This window comes from Typopeltis vanoorti, chromosome 19, assembly GCF_054136105.1.
Source record: "Typopeltis vanoorti isolate ZY-2024b chromosome 19, IOZ_Tvanoo_1.0, whole genome shotgun sequence".
NCBI classification, from domain to species: Eukaryota; Metazoa; Arthropoda; class Arachnida; order Uropygi; family Thelyphonidae; genus Typopeltis; species Typopeltis vanoorti.
Window position 1 is genome coordinate 33961506 of NC_143567.1, and position 13138 is coordinate 33974643.

Consider the following 13138-nt stretch of genomic DNA (forward strand, 5'->3'; position numbering starts at 1 on the left):
ATGCTGTGCCAGTTACAGCGATTTTTAAATTGGTTGAACCAACCATTACTGGCCACGAAATTTTCTTCTTTGGAAGCTTCTCCAGCTTCTACTTTTAGCCTCTCAAAAATCAGCTCGTTTGATCAACTGGACAATATTTTACTCTCACTTGTTTATCACACCATAATTTAAGCATCGTTTCCATCTCACCAATAATCCCATGATGTTTACGAATTATGCTTGAATTCAATGATTGGGCATTTTTCACAGCAGCAAGAATTCTTTCTTTATCTTTCATGATTGTTCTTACTGTGGATTCCTGTAGATCGAACTTCTTTGATAGCTCACAAATTTTCATTCCGCCTTCAAAATCCTTAATGATGTTGAGTTTTGTTTCCAAAGTCAATGTTTTTCTTTTTTCGCTAGCTGTAGAAGAATCGGACTTGCTTCTTTTGGACGACATTATTATTTTTTATGTGATAAAATTTTTATCAAGAACGTAACATTAAACAGTCACAAGGTTTGTAGACTAAAAGTCATGTATGAATGGAGACTGCACGAAACACATCAGTGCTTGTTCACAGTATGTGCGACAATGGCGAATGCAGCCGGCGCCTGAAAGATACGACTGGTGGTGAGGCATAAAGCGGGATGGGAATAAGTACATATAAGAAACCACGTAACTCCAGATTCACGTAAGTAGGGGTATGACTGTACTATGTTTTTTCTATACGTGTAATTCCGATATGTATTTCCTATACATTAATTTATACATTAGGCACAGTAAGGATTAAAACAAGAACTGATAATAAAATAGAACAATTATAACAGTCTACTGTAATAAAAGTTATCTGAATGTGAATGGAATCTTAGAAACCTCAGCATAGTTTTTTTTCTTTCTTTCCTTATGAAGTCGAGAACTTTCACCTTTCAACTTAAAATGGCCGCAAAGCATCTTCTGATGCTTTGCGACCATTTTAAGTAAAATAAGGGTTACTCGAACACATGCACTGCGATACCACGACAGTCGATCTGATAACTGAGACATCTACTAAGTGACTAATGTGCTGGTAGCATATGCAGTACAGTGTAGATACGTTGGGCAAAGGGATGATTCACGTTCCAGGCAGGATGACGTGAGATTTCATCACACTACTCAGAACGTCGTGCAATTCAAAACTTATTAATTGTTTATTTCTAGAATTTTCCATTTAATATTTTCAGACTGGGATTGACTATGGGTAACTGAAGCTGCAGAAAGCAAACCTGCAGATAAGGGGGGGGGGGGGGGACTACTGTAAATACTACTAAAGAAATCCTTTCATTTTTATATCAAATAAACTCTAAGTTTGGTTTGTACAGTGCTTCTTTTTAATAAAAAGAATACTTTTAGCATGACTTACCAATTAGTAATTCATGTATGAGAAACTATAACAACAGTCTCAAACATGAAATGGATTCCCCAAAAAAAACTGAAGTTTTCAGGAGCAGAGAAACCATGCTATTCCGTATGAGACTAATACTTCATACTGAAATGCTTTAAAAGTTCTTGACTGAAACAGGATTAAAATCCATTTCTAAGAGCACATGTAGCATAGCTCTTCTGATACTATGGAAGTGTTTGCAAGTTTTTGAGAATGTGTATGACATCTGTTCCATTTTATGCTTATGCACAGACCTACAACACCTTTCTACACAGATTACAGTGATGAATCCTTATTCCCATGGCCTATACACTTTGCGTATTCTTCTGGCTGATTTGCCTGTATTGTAGGAATTGAAAACCTGAGTCTCAGGGAGAAAAAACTCTTCCAGCAATGTATGAAGCTGGCTAACTTACCTTCAGACGAAAAGTCCAGATAAAGGGTCTTCAAATCTTAGAGAGGATTTAAACCTGGGTCCAATTAAAGGGCATTGCTGAAATTGTGTTAAAACAGTTTGTTTTGTCAAGGGAGGTCCAAACATTATGCCAAGCACTGTCCAAAATGTGTGCAATATCTATCATACTTTGCTTTGAACTCATTCACAGTCAACACACCCACAACACTCTAGCAACCTATTCCACTCATTCACCACTCTCAAAGCAAAAAATCTAGTCCTCACACCCTTCCTCAATTTCTAAAAATGACCTCTACTTCTCCCACCCCTCCACACCTGTTTGGAAAGAATTTCTTATGTATTAATCTGGTAAAAACCCTTGATTAATTTGTTATGTCTCAATCATATCACTCCTTTTCTAGAGCCTACATAGTTCAGTCAGTATAGGCGAAGCCCTTTTGTTGGAAAGACCTGAGTTTGATTCCCATTCATGATGTGAGGAACCTTTATCTGGCCTCTTTAGACTTAAGGTGAGTTAGCCAGTCTCATATGGAAGTCGAGAGGTTTTTTGCCAGGAAACTCAGGTTTTTTATTTCTCAGAACAGGCAAACTGGCCCTGTGAACACACACACACACACACACACACACACACACACACACACACACACACACACACACACACACACACACACACACAATCTACAGTCATAAAAAACATACTTAATTCCTCATTAGGAGGGCTAAACTTTTCCCAAAAGATGGATGGGGGAGGAGAACCCCCCCCATACAACATAAACTCCTTTTCTGCTTCCCAAACAATTTCTATAACTTACAAATCTTCAACCTATTTTCATAAGGTGCATTCCATACAAATGCCACCATATTATCCTTGCCTCTGGTTCTTCTCTTTCTCAAGAAACCCAGGTGACCAGATCTGTGCCCAGTTGTTAAGATGGGGGAGTCTTACTAAGATCCCATAAAGAGGTATAATAACTTGCTTATCATTGCTATTCAGTAACCAAGTAATCGGATAAGCTGTTTTTGCCACTTTTATAATATACCCTCTAAGCTTTAACTCCTATCCACTAATACCCCCAAATCTCTGCTTCATCAATATGGTACACAACTGGTAATCTTTTTGCCCCAAATTGCATTAACCTTATGCTTTGCCACATTAAAATGACATCTTCCTCTGCCCATTTTGCCAGTCTATTTAAAATCATTCTGGAAAATTTTAACATCATTTTTATTGATTATTGCTTTACCCAATTTTGCATCACCAGCAAATAACTGACTAGTTCCTCTCAGATCTTTTCTTATACTGTTCACATCATCATCATCAAATTCCTGCCATGTACCCTCAAGTGGTATACAGGATACGATAGTACTACATGAAAAAATTACATCATTATTAACTTCCTATCTACAATTTTCCTCCAAATCACTCTGTTACTTGTTAAGACTCCAACATTATCAGATCTTATATTTCTATCGTCTAAGGCACTTTGTACCGTATCAATCCACCTACATCTTGGTCTTCCTCTGGGTCATTTTGCTGCCAACCTGGCAGAGAACACTTGTTCTGCTAATCTTTCTTCACCCATTCTGTTTAAGTGACCATACCACATGAGATTAGCTCTGCTAACACATTCCTGGATGCTGACAATGTCAAGTTCTTTCCTAATATCCTCATTTTTAATGTGATATTGCCATTGATGCCATTTGTTCACGCCTATAATCTTTCTCAGGACTCTCATATCTGTAGTCTCTAGTCTTTGGAAAAGACTAGAGACTACAGATATGACCCAGCTCTCTGATCCATAACTTAAAACTGGTTTGAACACGGTCCTGTATACAGCTAATTAAGTGTTCTGACTAATTTCTCTCTTATTCCATATGAATTTATTCAATTGACTTCCCACCATACCAGCTTTGCTGATTCTGTTGCCTATTTCTATATTTAATTTACAATCTTCACTAAAAATCGTGCCCAAGTAGCTGAAATATTTTACTTGTTCCACGGGTTCTCCATTCACAACACAGTTGACATTTTCAATGATTCTGCCTATTTTCATTGTCTTTGTCTTTTTATTGCTGACCTTCATACCATATCTATTACAACAGTTATTCAATTTTGTCAGAGAATCTTGCAGACTTGTAGCAGATTTATTTAGAAGTATAACATAATCCGCATAAAGCAAAGAGCTGACATTAACATCTCCAATTTTAATATCATGTTTAATACCACTTTCCTTCATAATGTGATCCATATAGATAATGAATAACAGAGGGAATAATGTACATCCTTGTATCACACCAGATTTAACATTAAACCATCTTCCTGTACTTCCTTCAATTCTAATAAAGACTAAGTATTGCTTGATATAATGCCCCATTGACACCATATAACTGTAGCGTATTGAATAGCTTCTCTCTTGACACCTTGTCATATGTCTTTTCCAAATCGACAAAACTTAAATACAGATCTTTGCTATATTCCATTGCTTTCTCGACTATTTGTCGTAAAGTGAAGATCTGATCCTGACAGCCTCTATTTGGCTTGAATCCAGCTTGTTCTTCACCAAGCTTTTCTTCCACAACTCTTCTCAACCGTTTCTCAAGTATACTTACATAGATCTTGCCAGGAACAGTCAGTAGGGAAATACCTCTGTAATTCTCACATTCAGTTTTATTTCACTTTTTTATATATGGGTACTATGAGAGCTCTACTCCAATCATCGGGAATTCGTCCCTCTGTCCAGGCTTTCTGAACTATGCAGTGCAGCCACTGTAAGACTTTTATAGCACCATACTTCAGCATTTCTGGTCGAATATCATCTACTCCTGCTGCCTTTCCACATTTCAAGCCTTTGATGGCTTTTTCTACTTCAAGTATGTATTCCTGACTGTATGCCTGTTGAGTGTTTTTTTACCAGTGTGCTGTCATCACTGCTTGTTTCATTTAGCAGTTTTTCAAAGTAATTACTCCATACTTCAAGGATATCTTTTTCTCCCATTTTCATGTCACCTTTATCATCTCTAACTCCTTTTACAGCACTCTTTCCTCCATTTCTAAGCTTCTTCAACAACCTCCAGAATATCGTACCACCTTCTTGATATTTATTTTCTATGTTCTTGCCAAAGTCCTCCCTTGACTTTTATTTAGCTAGTTTTACACAGTGTTTAGCATTCTTGCATTTGTCTCTGTATTCTCTAAGTGCACAAGCTGACTTATTTGCCAGGAACTTTTGATATGCTTTCTTCATTTCCTTCACTGCCTCTTTAACTTCTTGTGTCCACCAGGGAGTTCTGATTTTTCTATCCTTGCAGACAACTTCACCAGATGCCTCTCTAGCTGAATCAATCAGGGCTTTCTTCAAGGCTTGCCACTGAATCTCCAAGGTTTCATTCCTGTTCTAAAACTCTTTCATTTTTACTTCAATAATCTTTGTGTATTTTAGTCTACAGTTCACATCTGAGAACTGCTCAACTTTTATTTGCTTTAAAACTTTCTTACATGTTATTCTTTTCAATATGAAATTCAATTTTATCCTGCTCAAGACTAAATAGTGATCACTTCCAATTTTAAATCCTCTGTACACTCTGCTGTCCAGCACCAAGGAGAAAACATCAATATCAACAATAACATAGTCAATGAGACTTTTCTTATTCCTTGCCTCTTCTCTCCATGTGAATTTGTGCACATTTTTATGTTGGAACATGGTGTTAGTAATAACCAGTCCATGTCCTGAGCAGAAATCCAACAGATATTTGCCATTATTATTAGCTTTGCTCTTTTCTCCAAATTTTCCGAAAACATTTTTGTATGTCTGACAATCACTTCCTACTCTGCTATTTAGATCCCCAACAAGGACCAACTTTTCCTTTTTCATTGTGTCAGTAGCTTTCTCTAGAGCCTCAAAACATTCCTCCACTTTTACCTTAGTAGAACCTTCTGTGGAACCATAGGCACAAATAAGTCTCATTGTCCAGTTCCCCATTCTCATATTTGCCCAAATCACTCTACTTGACACTGCCTGCCATGCAAGAAGATGAGCCTCATATTTTGTGTTGAATACTATGGCTACTTATTCTTTTCCTTGATTGTCATTGCCTGAATATAACATTTTGTATTTATTGCTCAGAAAGATCTCACCAGTTTTTGTCTTTTTTGTTTCAGTCACCCCTATTATGTCAACCTGGTACTTATCTAATTCCTCCGCTAGCTCCATTTCTTTGCCATTCAGGCTTCTTACTTTGATAGTACCGATCTTTAACTCTGGTGATGTTGTGTTTTGGTATGTTTTCAGATTTGTTCCAGTAGCTGACTTGTTGTTGTTCACCCTCGTTCCCTGACAAAAACAACGGGGGCCTTGTTTAACCGGACGACGCCCCAGCCGGCATGAAATTTTGTCATGTTGTACCATCATTTTGTATTTTTGTTTAACCAATAGGAATACAATTCAGTCGGCTAAATCCCAAATTGCCAGCCCATCCTCATTCGTTCAATTTAGAGCTTAGAGTATGCATGGTTAAATGCTATGTATGGTCTGGGCTGCTGTACAGTGCAGAAACTTGAATCTTGAAGAAAACATCAATTAAAAAAAAAAAAAAAACTTGAAGTCCCGGTTTGCAGAAGAAAAGAAATCATCTTTCATCAGGACAATGCACCTTCCCACAAAGGTGTTTTGGCAATGGGAAAATTAAGGGATCTGCACCCTATTCCCCAGATTTGGCTCCCTCTGACTTCTATCTCTTCCTCGCTGGTTGTTCACATACAAATTAAATAGTAGTGGCCCAAGAATAGAGCCCTGAAACATGCCACTAGTCGCAGGCCTTTTAATGGACTCTGCTCCTGAATAAACTACTGTCAGGTATCTCTCCATCATCCACTTATCAAATTCACCAACTTTATATCCATCTCTATGTGCTGCAGTTTATTGAATAGAATTCTTCAGTATCCTGTCAAGAACTTTTGTAAAGTCTTGTAGTATCACCGTAAACCCATTACCAACTGTCACTGTATTAGAAAAGGTGAGCAAGTTACTGAGACATGACCTACCCTTCACAACACCATGTTGCCCCCATATAATATAACATTTCATGTATTTTGCTCTAAAGTAACTTCTCCAGTACCTTGACCATGAGTCCCGAGATGATGAGTGGTCAGTAATTTTCCATCTCAATCTTGGAGCCTTCTTTATGCAATAGAACCATTTCCCACCTTCTTTCTAACTCCTCGGGAACAACCCAGAACTGAGACTTAAATTAAAAAAACACAGTCAAAGGCATTGGTAATTCCTAGCACCTTCTCAGAAAACTTGAGTTATCAATGATTACCATCTAATCTCATAGCAAATCTTAAACCAAAGTTGGTATTTACTCATCCCAGCTTTTGTATCATGATTTTAAATATTTAGCAGGACCTGAATTTGCATGTATGCACAGTGCAACGATACGAGAAACGTTTTTATCCAATTTAGCTGATGCCAGATTAGTCTCAAGTTTCATAACTGTAATAAGTTATAAACAGATTAGTCGCTGATAAGACCTATATTTGAAGGCATGACGCAACATTTCTATCCAATAAATTGATGATTCCAGATTACTCCCAAATTGCATAACTACAATAAACTGGTTGATAGTGATTAGTAGATCACAACATACTTCTTAAGTGACACAAAAGAGGAATATAATTAAACAAAAAATGCACTTTTTTTTTTTGCAATTCCCTCAGATCCCCATACTTATATATACCTACTTATACATGCAGTAATTTACTGCTTATCCAACCTTCAAAACAATAACCCTTGCATATCACCTGACTGCTGGTGTGCACACAATGATGTGCGCCTTCCTGATAAACAATAGATTATTGTATTTTTTTTTCCTTGTGGTGATATTAAAACAAAACAAAAATCTTTTAATTATCTTATTATTAAAGATAAAAATTTAAAAAAAAAAGTTAAAAAGTACAAAGTTCTCTATAAAATTAACACTAGGAAGTGTAGAAAAAAATCCCTTATAAAGCTTAAAGATATTCCTTATCAGGCTCCTAAAATTTTAATAACACACAACATACCTTTCCATCCCAGCCTAAAGGAAGATTCTTAGGATTATAGATAACATCATTATCTTCTTCATCTTCAGATTCCGATTCTGAAACTTCATCATCTGATTCTTCTCTTTCACCCACAGTTCTTGCTTGTTTTCTTTGAACATTTTCTTTGGTGGATTGACGCTGTTCCTATTCCACATATTAAAAATAAAAGTCTGAAGATAATTTAAATAAAACGACAAGCATCATTATACTTAAAACAACAAATTTCATTTTCAGCACTAAATATTATATAAATAAAAGTTATTTTAATTATCTATTCAGGCCATACTAAGTAGCTAAAAATATACAAACTAAAAATCCTACTAACAAAATATAGCAGGAATGCAGCAGAATAATTAGTAAATATAAATATAACTAATTATTAAATTATTGTATGAAAACAGCCTTGTTAAGTATGCTACTACACAACAATGCTGCTTATTTTAGGGATTATGATCTGAACCTATTAAGATATCTAATACACAAATTTAGGTGCTGAACATTATTCATACCTTATTTTCATGGTATTACAAAACCAAACCAACTAAACTGTAAAAAAAGATGTTTTTTTTTACAATTTACAAAATGCTGCAGTGCTGTGTTAATAACCATTAACACAGCACTGCAGCATTTGGATAAACAAAATCCAAAGGAATTTATAATTTTCATAGATTCCTTAGCAGCCCTTCAAGCTATTAAGAACTGCTGCACTAGCCACCAAGAAATACCTTGAGACATTAAAAAACATAAACAAACTACATTTATATTTTGGAATAAGGATTCCAAAATAATTTTTCAATAGATTCCATTTCATGTGGATGATTAAAGGGAAATGAAACTGTATATGAAAAGCAAAAATGGGTGTAACATCAACTGATATCACAGATTTTGATCTTTTTAAAACTACTCAAAAAGAAAATGTAAAAAAGAATGATTCTCCAGGACATAACTCATCACTGGTATATTCAGCAGAAAATCAAGGAGCTACCATGAACTCCAAGTTTAATCGCTGTGCCGCTACCATAATCTCTCGCCTCAAGGCCAGACACACAAGACCAATCAAATTTAGTAATAGCATAAAAGTCTTCCCCATCTGCAAAATCTGTAATACTGAAGAAGCATCACCACTACATTTACTAAACTGTATGATCATTTCTAAATGTGAACTTTATAACAAGCCAGAAAAGGTGCTTTATAAAATATGTGAATTTTACCTCTATGATCCTGTGTAATAATACCATGGGATAATATATATATAAATAGAATTTTATCCTTAGCTGGGGGTAAGGGATAATTTCTTTGCTGGGAATTAATCCAGGATAAAGATATGTGCAATACATCTCTAATACAGAGACTTAGCCTCTTCTTTACCAAGCCTGTACTGCATGGCGAAGAGTGAAAACGGGAGCAGAGGCGCCCCAGTTTTCACAGAACAGTGCGGATCTAGACTGAAAAGTCAAAAAATATTCCAGAGGAAGGCAATGGCAAACCACCTCTGTACCTTGCCAAGAACATTCTATGAACATGCCAAAAATGAGAAAGTACGATATGGTGCTGGATGGTAAGACCCCTGGGCCTGAAGGCATCCAACATGCAACTGGGGAAGAACAGAGAGCTTCCACAAGTAGAACTAGTTTTTATGATGTGTCCGGGTCAAATCCGGAGAGAAGCTTGGGTCACGGATATTGCTGGTTGGAAAAGGGAGGCTCCCTGTTTCACAAGAAACCACAGGATTGGAACTTGGAATGTTAGAAGTATGAACAGAGGTAAGCTGGAAATAATAAAGATGTAAATGGAGCACAAGAAGCTGGATATATTGGGAATAAGTGAACTTAGATGGACAGGAATGGGCCATTTTCAGTCAGGGGACTATATGGTGTATTACTCAGGGCATGAGACAAGTTGTAAAAATGGAGTATCTTACTTACTCAGGAAAAAAATGGCTAAGTATATATTAGGTTATAATCCAGTGAGTGACAGAATCATTTCTCTCAGAGTCAGTGGATCCAATGAATATGACTATCATTCAGATTTATGCACCCTACAGAGGCACCAGAAGAAGACATTGAAGAATTTAATGACAAGTTATAAGAAATGATAGATGCAACACCAAAGGGCGATTTATGGCTACTTATCGGAGATTGGAATGCAAAAGTGAGAGAGACTGAGGTACAAAGAATAAACAGGTCGTTTTGGTTTAGGTATTCGTAACACTGCAGGGAAGAGACTAGTTGAGTTTTGTGCAGAGAATTCTTTGTTTGTTGCTAACACCTGCTTTAAACAGTACAAAAGAAGATTGTACACATGGATATCACCTGATGGACAATACAGAAATCAAACTGACTATATACTTGGACAAAGAAGATGGAGAAGTGCAATTCAGTCTGTCAAGACTTTTCCAGGTGCAGACTGTAGAACAGACCATGAGTTATTAGTGGCTACGATACATGTGAAATTACGGAAACTGAAAACAACACAAATGTCAATCAGATATGATATTGGAAACATACCAGTTGAATACAATATTAGTATACAGAACACATTCAACACACTCAATTTGTGTGAAGGAGAACCAGATGAGCTATGAGAAGAGATCAAAGATATAATTAAAACAGAAGCAAAGAAGAATATTCCAACAGTTTGTAAGAAGTTTAAATGGCTGTCAGAAGATGCCATCAAAACTGCTCAGGAAAGGAGAAAAATGGAGGCCACAGGAAATTTGCAGGAAGTATGGCATTTGAATGCAGAGTTTCAACGATAAGCCAGAAGAGACAAGGAAAATTACATTAACCAGGAATGCCAACAAATAGAAGACCAAAACAAGAAAGGAAAAACGAGAGATATTTTCAAAAAGATCAGAGAACTAACAGGGAAGTTTAGTGCCAAGGTGACAATATTGAAAAGTAAACACAAAGGATATCTTACAGAAGCTGCAGACATCAAAGAAAGATGGAAAGGGTATACAGAAGCCCTTTACAGAAAGGACTCCAAAATTACTGAGAAATTTGAAGAGCAGGATTATACACAGGAGCCAGTACCACTGGAGAGTGAAGTGAGGTGGGCACTGCAACAGCTATCCAGTAAGAAGGCACCAGGAGGAGATGGAATAACTATTGAACTGCTCAAAGCCCTGAGAGAAGAGGCAGTTAAAATTTTAACATATGTCAGCGAATTTGGATCACAACTAAATGGCCTAGGGAATGGAAAAAATCTGTTTATATACCTTTATTGAAGAAAGGCGATGCAAGAGAGTGCGAAAATTACAGAACTATAGCACTGATTTCTCATGCAAGTAGAGTCATACTTAAGGTCATTCAGAAAAGACTGGAACCATTCATGAAGAGAGAAATGCCAGATAAACAGGCAGGATTTCGAAAAGGCAGAGGAACAAGAGATCAAATCCCCAATGTGAGATGGATAATAGAAAGAGCACAGGAATATCAAAAGAATGTCTACCTTTGTTTCTTGACTATAGTAAGGCTTTTGACTCTGTAGATCATGTGAAACGTGTTACGAACAATGGGAGTACCAGAGCATTTCATTATCCTTCTGAGGAATCTTTATTATGAACAAGCAGCTACTGTCCAAACAGATCTTGGAGGACAAGGATGTATTTTATCTCGAATTGAACATGATGGTTATTGTACTGAAGAAGTTAGAAGATTATTACTCAGAAAGAAAGCAATGACAAATTTAAGCAAGATCTTTAAAGATAAAGATATTAGAATTGCAACAAAAATCAGAATCGTGAAAGCAATGGTATTCCCTGTGGTACTGTATGGATGTGAAAGTTGGATCCTTCTGAGAAAGAGTGAAAGAAGGAAGATAGATGCATTTGAATTATAGGTTTGGAGATGCTTACTAAGAATACCATGCACTGCAAAGCAAACCAATAAATCAGCGATAGACAGAATAAAGCCAGATTGCTCCCTTGAAGCTATGATCATCAAGCAAAAATTGTCATACTTTGGACATATATGAGGAAATGACAGTCTGGAGAAGATGATGATGCTTGCTAAAGTTGATGGAAGCAGGAGAAGAGGAAGTCCAAGAATTAGATGGGTGGATGGAGTTAAAGAAGCAACTGGAATGCGCTTGAAAATTCTGAAAGATAGGGCCAGAAACAGATCTGAATGGAGAATGCATGTTCATGGAGTCACCAGGAGTCGAAAACGACTTGATGGAACACAAAAACAAACAACAAGCAAAAGACAGAATGAATGTGTAAGAATAATTTTACTGAATGCAGATGGTACTCTAGTGTCAGAAGCTACTGAGATTATGAGTACTCACTTTGCTAAGATATATCAACCATGTGTATATAACATGGTGCACAGTGTTACTGATACATTGGATGAAGAGTTAGAGGTGTACGAAAGTGAAGTTGAAGTGCTGTTGCATCCTGGATAAGAATTTGTCAAATAGGGAGGGATAGATGGAATATCAGCACATTTGATAGAGAAATGTTTAAACCGAATTGGCTATACCTTTCACATGGTCTCAGCTCAAGAATGATACCACAGGATGGAAGAAATGTATAGTTCTATTGTACAAGAGTGGTGCAAAAACTGTTGTGTCTGACTACCGACCTATCAGTATCTCTGGTGTGGTAGTGAAGATTTTAGAGAAGTTGGTAAGAACTTCCACATACAGAAATAGGTAGACAAACAAGCTATACTCTGCAAGGGGTTTACTAAAGGAAGGTCATGTTTTAGCAATTTGCTCATATTTTATAACAATGTTAGGGCTGAGTTTGGATAAAAGGAATGGATACACTATGATAATGTTGGATTTTGCTAAAGCATTTGATAGGATACCACACAAAAGGCTGTTGCATAAACAGGAGAATATGGGATTGAAATATAAACTCTTGACTTGAATCAGTGGATGGTTAACAGACAGATATCAAAAAGTGGTAAGCAGTGGATTTAAATCTATCAGATTTAAGGTGACCAGTGGTGTGCCTCAAGTTCAGTCCTTGGGCCTGAACCTGAGAAATGAGATTTCTAGTGGCATATTATATTAGTAAGGCTATGCTACAAGAATCTGATGAGCTAGGGATCTTGGCATAATGGTAAATAGAAATTGGAAGTTCAAAGGTCACAGAGCAAAAGTTGCAAATACAACTCAGAAGTTAATGTGATGTTGAAGCAAACCTTGACATGTAAGGATAGGAAGTCATTTTGTCTCTTTATAAGGCCGCACCTGGATTATTGTGCGCAGATTTTGTCTCCAAGGGGA

General features: G+C 36.7%; 1 protein-coding gene across 1 annotated transcript in view; it reads right to left on the bottom strand.

Annotated features, from left to right (window-relative positions):
* The window catches only part of noi (splicing factor 3a subunit 3 noi), a 251677-nt gene that overhangs the window by 16960 nt on the left and 221579 nt on the right, over positions 1-13138 (bottom strand). Inside the window, exon 13 of the mRNA XM_090408813.1 lies at positions 7880-8044. Coding sequence (XP_090264939.1) covers positions 7880-8044 — 165 coding nt within the window. The remainder of the gene's footprint in view (positions 1-7879; positions 8045-13138) is intronic.